This window comes from Semicossyphus pulcher, unplaced genomic scaffold, assembly GCF_022749685.1.
Source record: "Semicossyphus pulcher isolate SPU_LCO1_2020_fin unplaced genomic scaffold, fSemPul1.0.p SCAF_2, whole genome shotgun sequence".
NCBI lineage: Eukaryota > Metazoa > Chordata > Actinopteri > Labriformes > Labridae > Semicossyphus > Semicossyphus pulcher.
In genome coordinates, this window is record NW_027211693.1 from 17864961 (window position 1) to 17889738 (window position 24778).

Below are 24778 nucleotides of genomic sequence, written 5' to 3' on the forward strand. Positions count from 1 at the left end.
TTGCTCTACGTGGAGCTGGACCTTAGCCCGTTCATTCCTCTTATACATTGTACTGAATCAGAGCGGTGGTCAGCGGTGCGCCCCGGTTCCGCCTGCCGGGCACCCCGACGAGGATGGCCGGCCGCCGCAGCTGCGTGAACTCGCTCTGGTCGGGCACCGAGCGCGTCCGCATCGGAGAGCGCCTCAAAGCCACGCTTGCCGGGGTGCTCGAGCTGGAGGTGCTCAGGTGCAAACACTTGGAGATGGTGGACCGCGCTCTGGAGGACCGAGCCCCCGCTGCCGCCAACGCAGAAGAGGATCCACGGGCGGAGGAGGAGGAGGAGGAGGAAGAGGAGGGGAGCGGAACCCCAGAGAGCGCCGCCTCGGATGCCGAGCATGGCACTGCGACATCCCGCAGGCAACAGGTCAGTCAGTGCGTCTGTCAGCCCGGATCCCTACATGACGAGATTATTAAATATGAATGCGGGGATGATGGTGATCCGCCAACAAGCCAGTCCCTCTGCGGCTCAGTAGACAGATTTTATCGCTGCCTGGCGGCGCATGGCTGTGCCCACAGCTCAACACCCAACTGATTGAGGTGGTGCCAGAGACCATCCATGCATGCAGCCCAGATCAATTTACACAGCAGCAGTGTGTGTGACCGTCACATGGAGCAAAAGTCATTGAGGTCAGGGCACCAGGACCAGCTCCTGTGCGGCTGGCTCGGTGCCCTGCCTCAAGGTTATGGAGCAGGATGTGGTGGGAAACTGGCGCTGAAATCAGGTGGAGGTACTAGCACACAAGGCAGAAACCAGACACTGCTGCGTTTGTTGGCTCTGGTCGGTATAAGGCCATCAGCTGTAAAGGTCACTTTGGCACCCAGTTTGCATTCAAATCACTCTGATAACAGTATGAAGGTAGACTCCATCACGGTCCGTCATCTCCTCCTGAGCTTAAAGTGTAGTTGATCTTTTATTGTAAAATCCAGAGAGCTCTAGTAGAGTCACAGAGGTTGGGATGTGTGATCTCAGGCTACCTCCAAACACACCCACGTATAAAGTAACCCATTTCCCAGCCTTGTCCTGAAATCCATACTGGGGTCCCTTTTGTGTTAGGAATGAGGGGAATGTGGGTTGACATGTAATACAGGAGGACAGGATGTGTACAGGTCCCATCATGAGGCCTGGACATGGAGACTGTAGGCGGCCTGGTCCATTATTACTGAACATGAACTATATTTGAACCTGTGATGTCATAAAGGGTTGGACAAGACAAGCTGTTTGTCTTCTTGGAAGCAGAGAAAATGTTTTTATTTGAACAATTTTAAAAATTGTATTGAATTATAGTAGGAGTCATCAGATTACCTGAAATTAAAAAAAAAAAAAACCTCCTTCCAGCGCTGATGTTTCTTTAAGGCAAAAAACATTGAAATAAATATAACTGACTTTTTCTGTAGACATTTGCTTTAAGAAGATTTACTCTGCTTTGAAAAGAGACACTTTATACTGTGCGTATCACTCTTCGAGCCTGTCTGTACATCTCCAGATTTACAAACAGTGACATGACAGGTTCACGATGTGTTCAGGGTCTGTTGTTGTTGGGAGTTTTTTAACCTCGGAGATGAAATTGGCTTCATTAATAGCATTTTACAGTTATTCTGAGAGAGTAACAGACACCTCATGCAGGCCTCTCTGTACGGAGAGTCATGATACAGATGAGTCTTGCTAGTCAGCCGCCTGCAGCACATTTATCCATGTTCTGAACAGCCAGACCACAGCTGACGTCAACTTTTACACAACGCTGAAGCTATTCGACAAAACTATATAGGCTGCACTGAAGGGAGCCAAACAGCTCTAAATAATAAAGCATTCTGTTTGCATCAGTGCAGGGACAGAAATCACAGCCCCATCTGAGCGAGGGTATCTGCATGAAAGTGCGGCTCATAATTTGCTGCCTTCCTCACCACCGCCCACCTACCAACCTCTCTCTCTGTGTCTCCTCCCCGTGGTGCTGAGACATCCTGTCGAGAGGCCGAGCAGCATTGCTCATTCTCACCTCTGAAGGGAGCTGACAGTGTAGCAGGGCAGGCTGGCACTCTGCCCTCTGCCCGGGCTGGCCTCCGCCTACACTAACAAACAAACATTTGCATTAATGGAGACAAATTGCAGTTGCTGTTGTTTGAAAAAAGTAACCACAGTGCTGCAGCAGCTGGAGGGAGAACGAGGTGGGCAGAGCTGTTGTTTTTCTAACTACTGTAAAGGTTGAGAAGTTGTGCTTACTAGGTTTCATCCCCAAACATGTTATACCTGTTGTAACTGTAGTACATTAGCTATTGCTTTAAACAACACAGGTTCCTCTGCTTTTAAAAATACAACTATTTTGTAAGCCTAGGATTAGATGACTAACAACGTAATGCGCTCTACTTTAACAGCAGCTTTGTGTTTTTTTTAGGATTTAAACTCTTGAAATGTGATTCACCTTTTCTCTCTCTAAAAGCAGAGAGAGGGCAGACGCTCTCTTTGTGCAAATCCATATTTGGCTGGTTGGGATTACATCGTATAGTATAGTGTAATCCTTCATGGAATAATGGACTTTAAGAGTAGTCCTTTTTTTAAATCGTTTTCAGCTGTGTGAACATGTAAGCTTCTGAAAAACAGCTGAAAACAAAGCTTCTTCTGTGTTGTTTGTGGAAAAACAACATTATATTTGCATAAATACGTTTCAATATCATAAATAATTCAGTTCAGGAAATCTTTTTTTCATAAATAGAACCTGCTTTGATTTCTAAATTAAGTTTTCTGCATGTGTTACATAAAGTAGGAGAACGTTCACAGTGTGGCGTTTTCACACTTTGCAGAAACTGTTCTTGCCTTTGGAACAGGTATCAAGGCCAAGAGGGAGAAGTGGGTGAATCACTGATTGTCGCCACTGTTGCCATTCGGTATTCGGCGTCCAAAAATAAAACTCTCTCCTCGCTGAAGAAAGAGCGAGGACACAGAGGACAGGAGTGGGAGAAGACAGGAATCTGTTTCAAAGCTTCCCTTTCTCCAAATATAGGCGATCAGCAACTGTACTCATACTGTATACTACTATATTTCAAGCAAAAGCTGCCCAAATACTCGATGGGTTCAGCTTTTCAAATGTGAAAATGAGCCGCCTTTATTGTGTTAATTGTAAAGTAGGGTTTGGGTTTGCAGCTGTTGGATGGACTTGATGTTTTCAGGACACTGTGATCTGCATTTTCAGTTTTTTGACATCTTATAGACGAGGTTACTAGAGAATAATGAGAGAATAACTGAGAAAATAATCAGCAGCTTAATAAATATTAAAAATAACAGTTAGTTGCAGGCATAGTACACACTTTCTATGTGTCTCTACACCATACCTTTCTAACTGAAGGCAGTCTCACTGTTGGAAAGCATCATCTTACACGGAGAGTCATTACCCTGACTCGTGGAGTGAGACAGCTTTTGTCTCTAGTTTTTACCCTCTGGATCCTTCTGAGTACACCCAGAAAAGAAGTGTGTAAGGCTGATACTTTCGTGTGCTGCTGGGAAATTCACCTGAATGTTTCATATAAGAGAAAAAAAACAGAGCGCATCACTCCCCTCGGTGGTGCAGATGAAGATGCACAGCGTGGGCTCTCTTTAAATTTCAATAGCACATTAGTAATGCATGAAACAATAAACACTGACAGCGGCGTGTTGAACAAGCAAGTACGTCTCACCAAGCGCTCCCTCCGTCCTACACTGTTTGACCAAATTATTCAGCCCCTACATGGCAACCGCTGCAATTTGTCTCGCTGTAATGACATAATGCACTTATTAAGAGGAGGTGTGTTGCTTGTGCAGCTGCGATCACTGTAGCATTTTCATCCAATCGACCCATACATTTCCTCCATGTTGTTCCAGAGGGGCTGAGCTGCGCCCTCACATTAAGGGATATCATATTTCAGAGCTCAGAGCAGACCCCCACCCACTTGTCTGTCAGCCTCCTATGATTTGATCATGCACTGGTCTCTGTGTAACATTATATCCTGTTATGTGAAATGCATTATGTTGGTGGGGGATGATATGGAGCACTAGAGGTTTCGTCTTAGAGAACAGATGAAGGTATATATTAATACCTTTAAATAGATAGCATGAGAGAAGGGAAAACTGAGGTTGAGGCACATAGAAGTGTTGGAGAGTATTGGCAGTGAGTTGGATTTGAAGCAGACAACAGAGCACGCACAGTCACAACCAGACTGGATTGTGTGCGTTCAGGCTGAGGATGAGTTAAATATTTCGCCAGGCCTGTTGTGCTGTTGTGGTTCTGTGTGGGAGGAGAGGCGAGCAAGAGTTAGACAGTGAGCAGCTGTAGCTATGGTGAGTACGGGGCTTGAAGGATATTATAGAAGTAGGAGGGTGGGGGGGGGATTATTTGTCAGGGTGTGGGGGAGGTGGGGGTCCTTTAAGATGCCCTTCTCTCTCACCCGGCAACCGCTCGCCCCCCTCCCTACCTCACTCAGTGACTCACTCCTATTTCCCAGTCTCTATCTATTTTCCCGTCCCTTACACTCGTTTTTTAGTCACCCACTCAGCCACGACTCACTTTAAATTCACTGGAGAGAAAAAAAACAGAGGACAGGAGTGAGTAGAAGCTGCTAATCTCACAGAGCTGAGAGGAGGAGAGGAGATAAGCCTAAAACAGGTCAAAGTCTGTAACTCTTTCTCCCTCTTCTTCTCCTTCCTCCCGTTTTCTCCTCTGTACAGCCCCCCTCCCTTCTTCCCTCCTTCCCTTCTGCCACTCTGGCTGCTCTTTGTTACGTCATCTGTCTTCTCCCATTATCTTCTAAACCCCCTCCTCTGCTGTCGCCCCGGCAGTGAGTCACCTGCATTGTTCCCTCAGTAACAAGAGGATTGATCAGTGCCACTCACAGTGTTTCTGTTGTCTGGGCTCGATCGGTCTAATGCAGGGGCTCCTCTCGGCTGCTGTCCTGGAGGGGTGGGTATAAGGGATTTGGAGCGTAATTGGAGGAGGGGGGTTTCTCTACCAAGCTTTTACTAATCTCGGAAATGGAGGCACTTTGCTAACCTGAGTGCGATTGTTGTTCTTGCTGTTGTGCGTGGGGCCTCATTCCTGACTGTTACAGTAAGCACTGTAACTGTAACATAAAGTAACAACGTGCATCCACCAAAGCACTATGCTTCAGTATGATATCGAGGCACCTTTACTTTACAAGTATAACCACTTTCTTCTTCTACTTCATCATATTTCAGGGGGAAATATATAAATATAACTCCACTACATTTATCGGACACTTTAGTCACAAGCTCCTTCTTAGATTCTGATTTAAAATAATAAAAAACATGATGAAATAAAGACTAAATCATTGGTTTATTAAATAAAATGAGCTATAAATGTCTAAACATGGTTTGTCTTTTTTATCCACATAACAGATGATCTAGAACGATATGTTGTATACGCATAGTCACAGTATTTGTTTCACTCAAAGATATTATACTTTTTTTAATGTTGTTATACTTAACCTGTCATGTTTGTTTTTCCAGGCTCTGTCTCCCTCCGATAACGTGGTTTTGCCCTGTCAGAGCAGCCCTGAGGACTGTGGCAGCAATTCAAGTGATGGGATGGTCCACACCTCTTCTGGCAGGGGGAGTAACTCACGCTGGTCTACTCTGTCCTGGGACACTCCTTCCGACTTACTCTCTCCCCCGACTCCAGAACCCAGTGGTACGGTCCATCTGGACTGTGACTCCCGACCTAGTTCAGGTAACAGCGTGCACACAAACACACCTGAACATCTTTTGTTAAGTAGTGTTGCCCGAAGCAACAACGACCAACACAGCCTGTTCTCCTTCTGATATAACTAGAGCTCAGTTTGTGTAAGAGAAGTCCCACTAAACATTAACCATTCCCTTTTTTTACTTTTGTTTACTTGCACTCTGTGACTTGGCTCTGACTCGTTCATTTCTTCATTTCTCACTCTCACCTTTTCAGCGTGTTGCCAAACTCTTATCTACTCTCATTGAAACTGTGGTCTCTATGTCCCAACACCCAACTCAGACATTCTTCTCCCTGATACGCACTCATGCTTACCCTCTTTAATAGAATTATTTAATTTTGTAGAGGCTATCTGAAGACTTGGCAAGTAATTCAACTAAAAACCTTAAAACAAACCTTAAAAAAAGTTTATCTTATAGCTTAATGTTTTAACCCAGTGACACCTTTCAGTTGGTATTTATGTTAATGAAGTTTGCGTATCTGTAGGTTAAAAACTTAGTCGTTAAAACTAGTTTTTTACTGACCTTACTGATGACCATTTCTCATAAATCCAATCTACACTAACTTCGTTGTTAAGCAAAACATAATATCCTTACTCTGGTGACACCCATGAGTATAGGCATCTCTGTTTACTTGCACGCTCGTGACTTTTATGAAAAAAACTGGTAAACACTGAATTTAATTCCCTCTCTCTTGTCAAGGTTTCTATTCAGTGAGTGGAAGCTCTCTCTCGGACTCCTGCTACTCTGTATCCAGTGAAGCTGCTCAGGGAGGATCAGCACCACCGGTCAGACCCCTGAAGCTTTGGGAGCAGCTTCCTCTGACTTCTGACAACACTGACATCATGTGGTCAGAAGGTGCAGTGCAGCAGCAGCAGCAGCAGCAGCAGCAGCAGCAGCAGCAGCAGCCGGCACTGCAGAACAGCCCGGAAGACATTATAACAGAAGGGACTCCAGTTTCAGGTGGGCTTGTGCACTCGGTAGATCTATGACTATAATTTGCAGCAGTTTGCAGAAGCTGGTTCAAAAAGTCAACAGTTGTGCTTCTTCTCTCTTACAGTCCAAAGTGACCTTGATGCAACTGGCCTGAGCTTTCTGTCCGACCTCTGCTCAGAGATCGGTGACTCCTTGATTTCTTCTCTCCTCCCGCTTCTTGACCCCGCCTCCTCTTCGTCCACCACGTCCTTCAGTCCAAAACCTCAGCTGGATTCTCGGTACTGCACAGACCTGGTATCCCGTCGGACCAAAGAGGTGTACCCTTATCCCAGCCCACTGCATGCTGTTGCGCTCCAGAGTCCCCTCTTTACCTCCCAGAGCCAGGAGCAATCACCGTCTCAAAGCCCTGAAGGGCCCCAACCAGATGACCCACAAGAATCTAACACTAATCCAGCTCTGATTTTCCAGCATCAAAAGCCCCCTGCTTCACCTTCCTTTACACACCTGGAGCAGTACATCTCTCGACTCGCCCGCCAGTACCACAATCGGGTAACCTCCTCCATCTCTGATCTCAATTTAGCTGCAACGCCTGGAACAGTCACTCACAGAGGCCTTTTTACCCCAGGTAAAAGTCATGGTTCCACCCAGTCCCTTTCTGCCTTTGAGAGCCGCAGTACACTTACCGTCACTCCCTGCAAGTCACTGCTTGGAAACTCAGCCAGAGTCAGCCTCAGCACTACTGGTAAAAAAGCCACAAGGAATTCAATCAACCTGGGTAATCTACCTTCAGCAACTGGAGAAGACTTGAACATAAATCTGCACCTTAATCTCAACTTGAATCTGACCCCAGGTTTGAATTCTGCCCAGGGACTGGTGGATAATTCAAAAAATGGCAGTTGTGGAGCTTTGAGGAGTGACTTTACTGCAGCTTCTACATCTTCTGCATCACTCTCCTCTGCTACACCCACACCAGCACTTCGAGCTCGCCCTCGCATTTCGACATGTCCCAGCAGCCTGAGCCACCGCAGTTCCCTGGAGGTCCCTTCAGGGCCTGGACCCAATGCTGCATTTGGGTCATCTGCCTTTTGTCGATCTTTAGACTGGAGCAGCGGTGCTCCCCCTGAGACTGGACCGCCGTTGTTTGGTACAAATTCTGGATCAGCTCCTGGGTCTCAGCGCAGCAGCTTGATCCAAGAGTATGGTTCCAGTCCAAAGCTTAGTGAAGAATCGTCCATGGTGGAGGAGATCTCACGCCTCTCTGGACTGTCTAGGGCTGTTGTGGTCGGACTGATGGAACAAGGTGTGGAGCTGGATATTGACTGCTTCCAAACAGATACTGCAGGCGAGGTGAGGGGTCACAGTAAAACTCACCTGACAGCCCAGACAGATCAGTCACATGACTATGCTAGACTAAACGAGCTAAGTCCCCAGAGACCAATACAGCTCTCTCTTAGTGTCACCCATTCTCCACAGTCCCAGTCCAGCCTCACCCCTCCGCTCTCGCACTCCAGCAGCCCCATACACCCATATCAGTCCATCCATGTTCCCTCTCCCCACTACTCTTCACATTACCATTACCAACAGACCCCTTCCCCATCCGACCTTCCCTCTTCTACAGCCTCCTCCCCTGCTTCCCGCCCCACCCCCAGGGGCCGCTCCCCTCCCCGGCCTCTCCAGCCATCCCCTCTCGGTGCCACCCCGCTCTCCGTTTTCCGTCGGGATGCACCCTTCCAGTGCTCTCTGCCTCGCACCAATACGAGGAGCTCTCCTTTGGAGCATGGTGGTATCCAACATAGAGGTGGATCACTTCGGCAGAGTGGGGGTGGAAGTAGTGGTAGCGGCGGGTGGAGGAGGGCGGAGGGGGATGGACTTTATAGAGGAAAGCATGCCTCTCACAAGTTGGTCAGGGCAGCTACGGTAAGCAGCTATGCCAAGAGAGATGACTACAGCTGTGTTTGGGGTGAGGAGCAGGAGATGGAGCAATCAGCATCCCAGACACCAAGGAGGACCTCCAACAAACTCTGGAGGGGCTTTGAGGAACGCCTCTGGGGAAAAGAGTCTGAAAGCGAAAGGGAGGAAATGGACAGAGCTGAGTATGGCTATGGATGGAGGAACAACAGTGTTGGAAGCTGGAGGAGGGAGCATCGAAAGATGAAGGCTTCATCCAGCAGTAATGACAAGAGGCCAAAAGTAGAAAACTCCCCCATCTTCTCAAAGAAGAGGGGGAAGGAAGATGGGGAAAGACGCAGCACCAGCCTCAGGCTTTCGAGGAGGGCTTTGTTCAGGAGTGAGTCGCAGGGATTGTTGGTGCCTGGTAACAACAGCGAGGAGCCCACAAAGCGGGCACACTGGGTCTCCTCATTAGACTTGGGGCAAGGTGGCATGTACATCAGCAAAGGCGAAGGGGTCCGACTGCGGAGAGCAAAGGAGGAAGACAAACGCCTGTCGTCTACTGCCAGCCTCTTTAACCTCTCGCGTTCTCAAAGCCTGGAAGGCAGTTGCCATTCCATCTCCCCTCTCTCCTCTCCTTCCTTTTCTCCATCCCCTCCTCCACGGATGCCCCTCCAGCGCTCTCGATCACTTAGGGACTTGGGAAGGAGAGTGTTTGGTTCCATGAGATCCCTTAGTCTCAAACGGAAGCCATCCAAGAAGTGACACTTATACAATAAATAGACATGACAGTAAAGGCATTTTCATTGTGTTACATTCAGAACAGTGATGGTGGGTATTATATTTTATGTAAAAAGAAGTGCCATCATTTTTCATTTTCAAGCTTCCACGCTATATGACTTATACAACACAGATGTGTTGGTTATATAATATCAGCCACAAGATATCTGCCAGTCTTTCATTCAACATCAATACAATGGAAGTTCTTCTCAGGCACAAAGCCTGTTGAAACTGTTAATTTGGTTTTGGACCCAAGTCATTTATTCTTGTCATTTTTTTTGTAAATGTTAAAAGATAGCCACTTTCTTTAGCCCCAGAAAATAACATTTTTTTTGTCAAATTTCTCCAAAGTCAGCATCGTCTGAGTGCTTTGTAGCGAAAACAATTGCACTGCATCTCAAAGTCTTGACAGGCAATGCATCATTGTACATAGCACTGTAGGATGCAGCATTGTCCAACAAGAAATAAATGTGAAAAAGAACGTGTGACAGCTTCTATAGGGGTGCAGAATTTCCTTTGGGAGTTGCAAAGTAGGAGCCTTTTAATAACTTTATGGGGATCAGTGGAGTTTTTCATAGTGTGGATGTTGTTTCAAAGGATCTGAATTGTCATTGGAAACAGTATACTGGGATTCTTTATAAAGATATAAAGATATTGAATATGAAGTAATAATACTGGCTATAATTAGCATCATTACATATTGGTTGAATTCTCCTGTAACCATGAGTATGGATGTGTGTGTGTACACTCCCCTTTTGCATGCTGCTCTGTGACTTGTTCAGTGATTATAGCTATTGTGAGAATGTGATGTTCCTCTTCGTTTATTGGCAATATTGCCTCCGAAGTACAATCATATTGGCCAGATAATGACCAAAACAAAGCAAATACTCTTTAACTTGATATAGTGCTCAGGATTTTCAAATAAATATTGAATGATTAAGAAACTGATGAGTTATTTGAGACAAAATGTGGCTTTTCATGGCTAATAATTAATAAAACATATGTATGACTAAACCTGTACTGTGCCTGCAATACCTACATTATATAGTATTTTACAACTAAATGAGTCTGCTAAAAAGACATCCAAGCTGGGAAATTATTTATAAAAAATATTTTACTTGAAAAAAAAAAGAAAAATCACAAAATCAACATTCATAGCACTGACCAGACACCTGCAGTCAAGACGGCTTTATCAAACATTTGAGTAGTTAACGAAGAGTCTCAATTTAGCTTTAAGAAGCATTTCTGTGAAATATCCAAACTCTCGCTCTTTTGGGCTTAAAAACAGCTTTGTTTCCCTGTTGCTAGGAAACTGACTCTCCTGTCCTCTCCTTTCTATTTTCAGCAGCATCATCTTTACTTTCCATTGACCACTCTCCAGTATTCTGTATAATCCACATTTCTCCCTCATAAACATCTATAGAAGACATCATAACATCTGTGATTCAAGATGTGTTAACATTCTTCAGTTGGGGATGAACAGTCTGTCTCAGGATGAGGCATTATTTGGCACGTTGAGTTGGCAGGCTAGTCTCCCTCATCAGTTCTGTGGGTTTGGTTAATCTCTTCTATGGAGCTGCTCTTCAGGCCGGAGGAAAACATGCCTCGATACATGGCCCTCTCTTTTTGTAGTTCTCTATTCAGCTTCTCCTCAGCCCTCTGCAGATGCTTCTTCACATTGGCATCTGTAAAAGAAAAGATATGCTTCCTTTTAACCGACAGGTGGTGAAATATTTGATAGAAGGCAACAATACATTCTGCAGTTATGCTGGCGATAGTTCATGCATGGATATAAATTATCCAGCGGTTCTGTGACTGATTGAAATGTCCTTAAGTGAAAAGCAGCAAAAATTAACAGAAAATAATAAACTGACTGGTGAGTTTGTGCATGAAATGAAAATACAGATTGCAGTTTGGTTTGAATTTGCAGAGCTGTGATCACATACAACACCTTTAATAATGAGCTTTTGAGATGCTGATCTTTTAACCCTTGGGCTAGCTGTTTCATGTGTCCTTATGCTAAGACATGTGAGAGGGGTAGTGGTCTCGTCATCCAAATCATTGAAATAAAGCACAAGAGCAGAGTAATCAATTAATCACGCAGCATTGTAATCTCAGTGACTCATGTAACTACAATTAACCCTTTCCCACCGAAATTAATGCGTTGACGCTGGTCTTTCAGACCCGGGAAGACCTGCTTATAGATGCCAATTGTTTCTTTTCCCATGGCCAGTTGAGTATACCGTCTCTTTTGTGCTGCGTCACCATCTGACCTCACAAATGCGCCCTAAACAGGGTTAGTTAACAGTGAAGATGTTACGGGGGCTAAGTCTTTATTGTATCTATTACTCATTCACTCTGTTTATCAAACTCAGCGCTGACAAATTTGGAATGATGTCCGAGCGCTGCTCGGACGGAGACGGGCTGAATTTGAAGCCGAGATGACAAGGAGTCACAGAAGTTACCAACGGAGCATAGCATCGCGCTGGAAAGGAGTAGGAGATTAGCGTGTCAACATGGGTTTTCTGTTCCCATCAATGACGATCGGAGCCGAGGCGATAATTACCCGGGTCTACTGAAGAGTCATTTGACCCGGGTTCTGAATGCTGATTGTAACCTTTCCCACTAAGCAAAAAAAACAGGTGTTGGCGGGTTTTTTAACCAGTTGAAAAGTGGCTAATGACTACACATTGAGCTTTAAGTGCCACCAAAACACATCTGCAACTTTACTGTTCTTACCACATCCTGTGTGGACACTGACAGAGGACAGATGTTGCTGTTGTGCTGTGTATCTAATAATCTTGTTGTTGAGGATTCTGATGTGCTTGTTCTCTTCTTACCATTAGGCTGCTCTCTGTGGGCCTGGGTGAGGTACTGTTTGGCAGTCTGTGCATCTCCCATCTCCAGAGTGGCTACTCCTGCCCTGTAAAGTGCTTTTACATCACCTGGTCGCCACTGAAGGACCCGTAGGCTGTACTCGTGCACACGAGCATAGTCAACACTCTGTCTCTGCAGCAAACAGGCTGAAAGAGATATATATGTGCATATATAATAAACAACACTTACTCCAGCTGTCAATTTCCTTCATGATACAATCCTTAAACAAGCTCTTATAAAGGAAGTCACCGCTTTTGAGCATCACTGAATTTCAGCAATTTCGGCATGTTTAAATAAAATGATCTCCAAAGGTCGCCACGTGGAACATGATTAATCGGAAGCTACTTTTAAATTAACATTTCAACAGAACCTGAGATATTAGCAAATCAAATTCAGTGATCCCCCCGGGACTTGTTATCTACCAGCTAAGTTGTTGTAGCAGTCCACTTGTGTGTTTCTCAGTACAGCCTCCTGTTCAGGTGTGAGAGCAGGCATCCCAGGTCCAAACCCTTTCACTGATGCCATCACATCAGAGTCGAGGCCTCTGAGGACCAGCAGCGCACGGTGATAACGCCCGATGGCTGAGCGAATGTTCTTCTCCCTATAAAAAGCATTTCCCTCTGTTTTCATCTGGGCTGCTTCCTCTAGTGAAGTCCAAACTGGCTTGGCAGAAGTCCGCCCATGTCCAGAAAAGTTTGGTTCCTCTGCTGCTGCCCTCTGCACATCCATACTCTCCTCTCCTCTTGCAGCCTCCATTTCTGGAGTGGAGCTAGGAAGATGGTGAGATTGAGAAGTGAAGATACATTTATTGTGATTGGCAGCTGCTGGAGAGACGTATATGTCAACTCAATTCCCTAGTAACAAAGAGAACTATGCAGAACTAATCCTTGTGCAATACTGCGCCTTATTATTATGAAACCTATCCAGAGCTATTAAATCATTTTTGCTCAAGCTTAAAAATAATCTACACATAGAAAGGAGGTAGCATTTATTTCTACACTGTAAGGTACACACATTTCAAATGGAGAAAGAAATCAAGTTTATGGGAGATAACTGGGGTTGCTGCATCCCACTCTACTAACGTGTAAATGTTGCTAAGTAGATCATTAATCTCTGTGTCCACCTGCCACACCACTGATTAAGCCTTCGTTAGGAATAAAGTGCTGTTATAATCTGAATACTTGGACTGACCACAGTGAAATACATAAAGCGTCACACCAATGTTTTATTTTCGTTTTGTATATCAGCAACTGCCTCCACTACATGTGAATGCGTTGTTTCATTTCCACTACTGCCACTTTTCCTAGCATTAAGTTGTTTCTGCGTTGCTATTGCTAATAGAAGTTTAGCTTCTGTCCAGAAATTAGAAATTAGAAAATGTCATTAATTTGTAACGGAACATAATCGGACGTTCTGAACTGTTGCCACAGTAACAAACGTTGACTGGTTATTGCGACAGCTAAACGAGCTAGCAAAGTTACCATGCTAACTTCATCTAACGCAACACACACCCGCTAGCTAATTATCATTCACCCAAAACTGATGCTGCTAGACATTTTAAATGTTTAGCACCTTTAAATGTTAAGTAAATATCTAAGCATCATCTCACCTTACACGGCACTTAAAATACAAATCAGCGCAGAACTATTTCTTGCTGTTGACAATCATTCAGCTGCTGTATAGACACTTCTTCGTTTCTTTAGTACGTGGTCGAAACTTCAACTTCATACAGCGTTACTGCCGCAACAAGGCCGAACAGGGAATTACAAGTACATAGCTACTACTAGAGCTAAATTCGCATTTATTATGTAATAATTATAAATACATTCAAATGTATTAGTATTATTATTATTACGACTGATTAGTGGCAATGAGGGGACTGAGTTTTGCCTTCATGTGAGAGGGGCTGTCAAAGAGACTAAAATGAAGAGGGTGGATGTGAGCAAATTTACTGGATTAAGAATTTTGTGCTATCTCCCTGTATCTACAAATTTCAACTTACATAAATGCTTTTACCTCCACTTCAATACAGTTTTTACTATTTATGCGACTACCACTACTACTAGTAAAGAAGAAGTCTTTCGGATGAGAGGCGAAATGTCTTCAAGAACTTTAACCAAGTCCAATTGTCCTTCGGATTAAACTTAAACCTACAATGTCCTTTCAGAGCTTACCATTCAATTGTCCTAAAGATAAGGTTACAAACAACCAAACATTTTAAGCCTGCAGTGCTTGAACGTAAACCTATTCATTGTTCTCTTCTTCATTTATCATCCATCTATTATCTATACCACTTATCCTGTTCATGATTGCTGGGGGATCGTGGGATACACCCTGGACTGAGAGCCAGTCAATAACAGGGCTGCTACAGAGACAGACAACCTTTCACGCTCACACCCACACGACAGGCAATTCAGTCACCAATTAACCTAACTGGACTGTAGGAGGAAGCTAGAGTACTCGGTGGGAACCCACGCATGCACAGGGGAACATGCAAACTCCACACAGAAAGGCTCACTTAGTCTGAATCAGGGTTTGAACCAGGAATCTTCAGCACTAACCACTGCACACCGTGCAGCCCTCTTCATTTATCATGTTCAATGTGTGAACATACTCTCAATAGATGCATTTGCTGTTGGGAGGAGGGTGGCCATTTCAAGTCCAGGTACTGACCAAGCATGGAATTGGGGCTGGTAGCTGGCGAGGTGCCAGTTCCTTTTCCTGGGCACCGTGGAGTATCCTTGAGCAAGTCGCTGAATCACCCGGGGCGCATACATACAAGAAGTAATTTTCTCACAAAAATGTTCTTTCCTCTGCTTCCGGGTTTTTGAGCAGTGTAATTCATTTAAACTGTCAAGTTTTTAAAGTAAATTTATTTCAAATTCCACATTTTCACCAATAACTTTTTCTTATTTCTGTCCGTCTTTCTGTTTACATTCTGTTTAACCCCCTCCCCTTTTTAGGGTGTATTATTTCCACACGCTTTAATCCACAGAAAATACAATTTTAATAACATTTCAATATTATCTCTTTTGAAGTCATTTATGCTCTGCTCCTTTCTTTAAGAATACAATATTTACAACAAGCTTTTGTGGCTAGTGCATTTCAGCTTCCAGGTTGCTAAAACACTTTCAGAAATGTTTATCCCATTGCAAAGATTCCCAGTCTGTGGTATAAAATAGAGACATGTTCATATAGTTCCATAAACACTAATTCAACACTCCTGCTGATTTCTGGCCAATAACACCAATTCAGTCTTATTCTTGTCATCAGATGTCTCCGCATCAGTTTTGATGCCACTATTTCTCATAAATGTGGGTTTCTGTGCTGTCACTTCAAATACGTCCCACCTCTCAGGAATCACTCCTTTATTGAAGAGCAGCGAGGCCAGGTACGAGAACAGTAAAGTGGCAAAGGTGGTGGACAACATGCAGATAGTGCTTACAGGAGCGCGCTGGACATATTTGCCGTCCTCAAGTGTGCAACCTGGGAGACAGAGAACAACGGGCAACCCTATGGACGGCTCGCCGCTCAGCACTCTCAACAACACTCCAAATAGCAAGCCCATGATGGAGCCATAGCCATTACAGATGTTAAAGTAGAGGACGCAGATGAGTTGAGGGATCATGATGATGTAGGCAATGCCTGAGCCCAGGATCCAGAAAACCATGATGCTGTTATTTAAGATGGTAAGTGATGTGCCAGCCAAGCCCGCCAACACCACAGTGATGCGTATCACCCACTGGAGCTCCCTATCAGATGCCTGCAGAGAGAAAACAGACTGGAAGCTGAAACAGGAAACAAAGAACAAGTCTATTCTTCCCCTTTAGTCCCCTCCTACCTTGGTCCTCAGAATGTTCCTATAGATGTTGGATGTGAAGATGGAGGAGACTGCCAGTAAACCTGAGTCAGTAGATGACATCACAGCAGCAGCTATGGCCCCGATACCAATGATGGAGATGTAGGGTGGGGTGAGGTGCTGCAGAGCAATGGGCAGAGCCTGACCAGCCTCTCCACGCTCGTAGGGGGACGGGGAGCCGTACGTGGTCGTGTTCCAGTCTGACACAAAAAATGTGACATTAATCATGATTGTCTCATCACTCTTATGTAATTCAATGGCTGTACCTGTTGATGCTGCGACTGCTCCGATTAACACAGATGGGATTCCAAGTATAAACATGAGTGGAGCTGCAATAAAGCAGATGATCCTGGCTGTGGTGGATGAGGAGGCTGACAGGGTCCTCTGGTGAAAGTCCTGATATCCAATGTTACCAAGAGTCTTAGAAACAATAAAAAACACAACCACTTATTCACTTGCTACACTCAGAACTTCTTGAGTGTCATTTCTCAAAGAATATTTTTTCACATTTCATTTATTTGCTTTTTGATATGAGACAGCTGAAGATAGACAAGAACGGCAGGTGTAAGAGAGAGGGGATGACATGCAACAAATAGTCGGGTTGGGAAATTGAACCTGGGCCACTCTGCTCCCAAGACAGTCTCAAGGACTCAGCCTGTTAATAGCTATAGGTCCCTCTTCTGACCATATGTAGTTGTGTCACTTTACTTCCCTTTTAATGACCACCATTCAAGTAGAACTTGTGGGATTCAACACAATAAACAGCAACGTTTGACTTGATTAAATCTGAATTAATGTCCTTCTTCTTATTACTGTGCACAAAACTGCAATACAATTGAAACAACAGAAAATTACACCTTACCAATATTAAAACCTGATCAATCCATATCCATGCTCTGTCTTTATCCACTGAACCAACCCAGGGGGCCTGGTAGGTAAAGTTGAAAGCAGTCGTAGTTATGTCAGCAGAATGGGGGTTCATCAGGATGAAGGGGACACATAACCACTGCAGAAAAGACCATGAAACACTGACTGTAACATTTCAGAACAAGCATAGTTACCAGATAATTTCAGGTAGTGTGACAGTTGCTATGTTTCCATCTATCGACTTTTGTATGCTGGTGTGATATGCAGTTGTTTAAAGGCCTGGCAGGATAGAAGAATGAACCCCCTTGATGAAACCCCACATGATAATATGAAAGGTGAGATGTTTTGGCTTCGAGAGGTTTCTTTTGAATCGTCTCATTATAAGCTTATGGACAAAAATATTTTGTTATGTAAATGAGGAACTCACCATACAAAAGAACATGAGGGTTAGCTGTATGATGTCTGTATAGGCCACAGAGTACAGGCCCCCCATTAGCGTGTAGATGATGGCTACCGCTGCAGAGATCCAAATGCAGAGAGTGTAGGACAAATCCAGGATTACACTCATTGTTGCACCTATAAAAGTAGCAGAGTCATATTTATGCAAACTGATGAAGAATGGCAACATGTGACTTCATAAAAAAGCTGACATGATTGTCACTTACCTAAACCAATGAGAGTCGACGTAACCCAGAATGTGTCCCCTATCACCAGTATCATGGAAAGAACTCCACTTATTAATTTTCCGTACTTGATCTGGAAGGGGTCCATCATCGTCACATATTTTTTCTCTCTCATTTTCTTGGCAAAGAGGATTCCACCTTAATGATTTCATCACATAAATAAATATGTTAAGTCAATATCTATCACTGAATGAGGTAACACAATGGTGATTGAGCCTATGGCCCACTGATGAAAGCTTTTGCATTTGCAGTATTATTATTATTATTATTATTATTATAGTATTATTATGGACTGGGTGTCTGTGGCGACATTCATGGAAAAAGTCACAAGCGGCACCCAGTTAGTGACGCGTTTCCATCACCTAGCAGTGGTTGGTCTGCCAGAGAGGGTAGGCGGAGCTAAGCGGCTGCTTTTCCGGTCTCTGCAAGTGTTGCGAGTAAACAGTAATCTACTATGGCTGAACAAACAAATAAAAGATCGATGACTACAGATACAACTTCAACAATAAGTGAAAATCCAACGAAAAAGAAACAAATTTGACGCTTAGATGAAGAAAAACAGTCTAAAAAGGAAAGCGACCGTCAGCCAGGAAAAGGAGCCAACAGTGGCTGTCTGGTTAAATTGGACGTATGCCCCCACAATTGCCTTTTATCGCCACTAGGTGCTGCCAAATAGAACGAAACTGAGAACTTCGAGATTATATCTTTAAAACTCAAATCTAAATGTATGGAAATGAATGCATTTGTCACGCCCACTGCTGCCTCCTAGCAGGTCTCTCTCCCTCCCTGTTTCTGTGTGTCTGTCTCTGCTTAATTACAGGAGTGGGTTCAGGTGTGTGGGAGCCAGTGGGCAGCTGCTAATCATCTAATCAACTCTGCTACAAATACCCGGCTTCTTCACCACCACACTGCCAGATCGTAGACTCAGTTTGACAGTCAGTACGCTTCGGCCTTTTGCATTCCTGTGTCACTTACCTTCGCTTCTTCTGCCTACAGTGCCTTGGACCTGCTCCCACCACCAGCCTAATCCTGGAATCCTTTTTGACCCACTCCCTCAGGAAAAGAACCTTGGCTCCCCTTACCTCAGCCCTGCCTTCACATTCGTACCTTTTTTGAGTTTGTAATACACTCTTTTGCTTTGAAACCAGCCTCAGTGTCTGTGTTCTGCTTCTTGGGTTCAAGTTCCTTTTTCCCGCGTATCAGTACGATCTGGCCAGAAAAGGGAACCCAGCTGACACAGGTTTAGAAAATCCATCAGATGTGTTTCTCCTATCAAGCCTTCACAGCGGAGATGAGAAAGGTATTTGATCACCCTGTTCGGGGCAAAGACGCTGCTAAACGCCCGCTCATTCTCCGGCAGGATTCCCAAAGTGTGGCAGAGATGGCAGTGTATTTTCGCACCCTAGCAGCGGAGAGTGGATGGAATGATGAAGCATTGCAGGGGGCTTTTCAAAATGCCTTAAGTGATGTTATCAAGGATGAACTTGTGTCCAGAGATGAACCTGAGTCCCTAGATCAACTTGTTGCCTTGGCCATTAAAATTGATAACCGTCTCCAGGAGTGCCGCAGGGAGAGAGGTTCCAAACTATCTGCTTCCTTACCAGCCCCCCGTCGCCACACTCCTAAGGTAACTCCTGAACATACCTGAGCATTCACGGGAAGCACTGAGGCTGAGCCCGAGCCGATGCAGCTAGGCAGAGCTCGGCTAACACCTGAGGAGAGGACCCGCCGCATCAACAGTAAGTCCTGTCTCTATTGTGGGTTAACTGGCCATTTCATCTCCACATGCCCATCACGCCCAGTAAAAGACCAGGCTCACCAGTAATGGGGGAAATCATGGTGAGCCAAGCAGCTCGTCTTTCTTCCCCTCGTCAGTGGCAGTCCCTATCATTACCACTTTTTGCCCTTGTTGATTGTGGGGCTGATGAAAGTTTCATTGATGCACATGTTGTCCACCAAATGGAGATCCACACTGAACGCTTAAACACACCCCTTAATGCCAAAGCCTTAAATGGACAGCTGGGCTAACAGCTCAGTAGGTATGTGGTATGGACGGACCACAAGAATCTCTCATATATCCAGTCGGCTAAGAGGCTGAACTCCAGACAAGCCAGGTGGGCCCTTTATTTTGGCAGGTTTAACTTCACCTTAACTTATCGCCCTGGTTCTCGTAACACTAAGCTTGATGCTTTATCACACCAGTTCTCAGCAGAAGAAACCAGTTTGCACCCTGAACCCATCTTACCACCTACCTGTTTCATTTCTTCTGTTTCCTGGGAGATTGAATCACTGGTTAAACAGGCCCAGAACCAGCAGGCTGACCCAGGAGGTGGCCTGGATAACTGTCTTTTTGTTCCAGATTCTGTTTAGTTCGAAAGTCCTCCAGTGGTCCCACTCCTCTCGGTTCACCTGTCATCGTGGAATCAACCAGACTTTGGCCTTCATACATCGCCGATTCTGGTGGCCCACCATGGATGTTGACGTACGCTCTTTTATCTCTGCCTGCTCTGTGTGTGCTCAGAATAAGACCTCCTCTAAGCCCAGCTCTGGTCTCCTCCGCCCTTTGCCAGTCCCAGCTCGCCCCTGGTCACACATCTCGGTGGACTTCGTCACTGGTCTTCCCCCCTCTAATGGTAACAGTCATATTCACCATCATTGGCCGTTTTTCTAAGGCTGCTCATTTCCTTGCTCTGCCCAAACTTCCCTCTGCCAAGGAAACTGCTGACCTCCTTGTAGAACATGTCTTCCGTCTCCATGGTTTGCCTTCTGACATTGTTTCTGACAGAGGACCACAATTTACATCTCAAGTTTGGAGAGCCTTCTGTTCTTCCCTGGGAGCCACCACCAGCCTTTCCTCCGGGTACCATCCTCAAACTAACGGTCAGATGGAGAGAGCCAATCAGGAGATGGAGGCTGCCCTCCGTTGCATCACCTCCTCTAATCCATCCTCCTGGAGCCCTCTCCTTCCCTGGGTCGAATATGCTCATAACACCCTGCCAACGCCTCCTCTGGTATGTCACCTTTTTTGTGTTCACTTGGATATCAACCTCCCTTGTTCCCTGCACAGGAAGAGGAACTGGCTGTCCCTTCAGTCCAAGCCCAAATGCGCCGCTGCTTCAGGATGTGGAAGCAGGCCAGGGCTGCTCTCCTCCGTTCCTCTGCCAGGATGCAGAAACGGGCTAATCACCGCCGCACTCCAGCTCCCAGTTACATTCCGGGACAGAAGGTATGGCTCAGTACAAAGAATCTTCCTCTTAGAGTGGAGTCCAAGAAATTGTCTCCTCGTGTCATTGGACCTTTTGAGATTGAATCCTTGATTAACCCTTGTGCTGTTTGCCTGAAGCTCCCTGCCTCTTTTCGCATCCATCCAACTTTTCATGTCTCCCAAGTCAGGCCTGTCTCCTCCAGCCCTTTGTGTCCACCCACACCTCCCCCTCCTCCTCCCCGGGTGTTGGACGGTGGGCCAGTGTACACAGTATCTTATGCACATGAAGCTATCATCACGAGTGAAACCATCACAGCTGAAACCTGTCTACCCAGTTTATACATACATTACATATGTCATATCTAACGTACAGTTAGAGTAACAGGACAACCCCTGACTTAGGAAAGTTTGCAATTTTGATAATTTCAAAACTCACATAAAAAATGTTTTATACGATTTCATGGTCTTACCAATGATGAGAGACAGGGGGGATGTTATTGGCATGACAGCCCAGGCCAGTCCCATGGTTGGATTGTACACAGCTTCGGTCAGACCGACAATGTAGCCCCCGCCAACAAATGTAGCTGTGGGAAGCATAAATATACAGACACACCTATTGTAAACACACAGATATGTTTAACTCCTGTATCCTGTATGCGCAGCAGTTAGCACCGGATATAGTATATATCCGGTGCTAACCCGGAGTATATCATTATATCATTACTGATTGCACACTGCAATGATCTGTTTGGCCTAAAGTCCCATGGAAATAATACAAAATATTTTCTTTATCGACATAATACAAACAATCATTATCTTGTTGTACATTGGAAACAACATGTAAAACTATGTGAAGAAGTATGTACCATGTTTATGCAAGGAGAAATAAAACAATACATACACAATACAACACTGGATGAACTATGGATTTAAAATAAACATATTTTGGTATCAGGTGAAGGATGTTTTTTTCATATTTAGATTTTATTTTATCCTTCTGATTGCAAAATTGCCAGTATATACATTGATTAATGTCAGTAAAAAAATGCAGATACAGTATGTATTGATATAGAGAGATTATGTACTCATGTGTCGAAAGGCAAGCTTTAAAAATGACCAGAAGAAAGATGCCCTGGCCCAATGATCTCTGGGATGGTACAACAAAAAGGTAGTAATGGCTACCAGGCAGTTGTCATGGTTTAGGCGGTGCTTGTCTCTTTTTCTGTTCTCCCCCTCCTTTTTGTCTCCTGTGATTCCCTGTCTGTCTCTCTCTGTGCTGTGTGTGTCTGTGGGCGTGGCTACTCTCCCCTCCTGCTCCACCTGGCTGGCACACCTGTTTATCATCATCTCATCAACACTGCAGTATATGAACTCCAGCTCTCCTTCCACTCATCGCCAGATCGTTCCGTCACCTACGTGGTACCAGCGCTACGGCATACTTATCCTGTAAAGTAAAGTATTTTTGGTCTTGTATTTGTTGCTTGTTCCTGTTTTTTTGACCTTGCTTTTAACCTGTGCTTCAGGTGCAACATCCCGTGTGCTCAGTCTGATCGGTGCTTTTCCAGCCTCCCTGCCTGCCTGCCTGCCCTCAGCCCTCTGTTCTGCTTTTGGGTTCAATTTTAACACAACCCTAACAGCAGTGGGTTTAAAAATGTAGGTGTTGTGCATATTATCTTAATATACTTTATAATATCGTTATGGAACTACTAATCTCTATTTACAGATTCTACATAGTAGAATAGTCTGCATAGGAGAATCTGTGGGCAGGGGCGTGGATTTATCGGGAAGGCAAGTTTTCTGGTTTGAACTACGCTTGTAGTCCGAGTAATATTGACCAATCACGTGTCAGCAGGCTGCGGCGTATGCAGGAAAAACAGTCCGTGAGGAGAACAAAAGCAGGCGGAACGTAATCCGCCATAACGCCAACCCTGCTCCCATCAGTGTGATCTGACCATGAGTTAGCTTCTTATTAATCTCTATAAACAGACATCTACATGTAAATTCAGCTAACAATCCGTTAAAGAGCTAAAATTTAACCTGAGATTAATTCCCTTGACGCTGTGTCACGAAAGCCATTCAGCTTTCTGATTTTCCTCGAATGCATCAGATCGATCCGACCTCCGTTAAACAAATGAGCATTTTAAAAGTTTTTATTTTTACTTCTTACAAATCTGCATAATGATGTTGAAATTTAGGCAAAGGTAAAACCCATAGAACCTAATAAGTAAATCACCAGAAAACGGGTTCTCTTTCTGCAGCACGCGGAAAAGGAAGTCTTGACGGTAAGTCGTTTATCGCTTACCGCCCGGCACGTTTCGTCTCAGATACAGCTTTATTCTACATAATCAAATGTTTTGTAGCCTGCGTCCTGCACTAACCTGTCATGGTGAAGACTCCCACCACCAGGCTGATCCCTCTGTTGCCCAGCAGAGTGATTTCTGTCCGGTCAGCCTGGCTGCTCTCCTGCAACCGTCTCGACTTCATGGAGGCCCAGATTCCAGTGCCCAACACCAGCAGGTAGAAGAGCAACATCACCACCAGTCCTGGGACGTTGAGGCTCATCGTGCCAACAGACTTACAGACTGAATGAGTGTTTAGGCGGTGCCTGTCTCTTTTTCTGTTCTCCCCCTCCTTTTTGTCTCCTGTGATTCCCTGTCTGTCTCTCTCTGTGCTGTGTGTGTCTGTGGGCGTGGCTACTCTCCCCTCCTGCTCCACCTGGCTGGCACACCCGTTTATCATCATCTCATCAACACTGCAGTATATGAACTCCGGCTCTCCTTCCACTCATCACCAGATCGTTCCGTCACCTACGTGGTACCAGCGCTACGGCATACTAATCCTGTTACAAGTATTTTTGGTCTTGTATTTGTTGCTTGTTCCTGTTTTTTTGACCTTGCTTTTAACCTGTGCTTCAGGTGCAACATCCCGTGTGCTCAGTCTGATCGGTGCTTTTCCAGCCTCCCTGCCTGCCTGCCTGCCTGCCCTCAGCCCTGCTCTCACCACAACTCCAGACCTGCCCATCAGCTCTCAACATCTCCTTTAACACCTCCTTCTAACTGGCTTCTGGTCTGTTCTGCTTTTGGGTTCAATTTTAACACAACCCTAACAGCAGTGGGTTTAAAAATGTAGGTGTTGTGCATATTATCTTAATATACTGTATAGTAGCGTTATGAAACTACTAATCTCTATTTACAGATTCTACATAGTAGAATAGTCTGCATAGGAGAATCTGTGGGCAGGGGCGTGGATTTTCGGGAAGGCAAGTTTTCTGGTTTCCGTTTGAACTACGCTTGTAGTTCGAGTAATATTGACTAATCACGTGTCAGCAGGCTGCGGCGTATGCAGGAAAAACAGTCCATGAGGAGAACAAAAGCAGGCGGAACGTAATCCGCCGTTATGCCAACCCTGCTCCCATCAGTGTGATCTGACCATGAGTTAGCTTCTTATTAATCTCTATAAACAGACATCTGCATGTAAGTTCAGCTAACAATCCCTTATAGATGTAAAATTTAACCTGAGATTAATTCCCTTGACGCTGTGTCACCAAAGCCATTCAGTGTTCATATTTCCCAACTTCCTCGAATGCATCAGATCGATCCGACCTCCGTTCAACAAATGAGCATTTTAAAAGCTTGAATTTGTACTTCTTACAAATCTGCATAATGATGTTGAAATTTAGGCAAAGGTAAGACCCATTAATAACAAGTAAATCACAAGAAAACGGGTTCTCTTTCTGCAGCACGCGGAAAAGGAAGTCTTGACTGTAAGTCGTTTATCGCTTACCGCCCGGCACGTTTCGTCTCAGATACAGCTTTATTCCACATAATCAAATGTTTTGTAGCCTGCGTCCTGTACTAACCTGTCATGGTGAAGACTCCCACCACCAGGCTGATCTCTCTGTTGCCCAGCAGAGTGATTT

At 44.9% G+C, this 24778-nt stretch overlaps 3 protein-coding genes across 3 annotated transcripts; 1 reads left to right on the top strand and 2 right to left on the bottom strand.

Moving 5' to 3' along the window:
- The first annotated feature begins 352 nt into the window (after window positions 1-352).
- Window positions 353-10382, top strand: LOC138597943 (mucin-12). The gene is made up of 4 exons (XM_069669548.1): window positions 353-404; window positions 5532-5751; window positions 6465-6725; window positions 6823-10382. The coding sequence occupies exons 2-4, from the start codon at window positions 5610-5612 to the stop codon at window positions 9351-9353; spliced, it is 2934 nt and encodes a 977-aa protein (XP_069525649.1). The 5' UTR covers window positions 353-404; window positions 5532-5609; the 3' UTR covers window positions 9354-10382.
- Window positions 5514-23421, bottom strand: LOC138598176 (high-affinity choline transporter 1-like). The gene is made up of 9 exons (XM_069669890.1): window positions 23238-23421; window positions 21330-21443; window positions 17637-17792; window positions 17399-17547; window positions 16967-17110; window positions 16371-16524; window positions 16087-16304; window positions 15467-16008; window positions 5514-5532 (listed from the first exon to the last, which is right to left on the bottom strand). Exons 1-9 carry the CDS (start codon window positions 23419-23421, stop codon window positions 5514-5516), a joined length of 1680 nt encoding a protein of 559 aa, XP_069525991.1.
- On the bottom strand, window positions 10465-13935 carry ttc9c (tetratricopeptide repeat domain 9C). Its single transcript, XM_069669891.1, has 4 exons — window positions 13855-13935; window positions 12668-13014; window positions 12209-12391; window positions 10465-11053 (listed from the first exon to the last, which is right to left on the bottom strand). Exons 2-4 carry the CDS (start codon window positions 12999-13001, stop codon window positions 10896-10898), a joined length of 675 nt encoding a protein of 224 aa, XP_069525992.1. The 5' UTR covers window positions 13002-13014; window positions 13855-13935; the 3' UTR covers window positions 10465-10895.
- Window positions 23422-24778: the final 1357 nt, after the last annotated feature.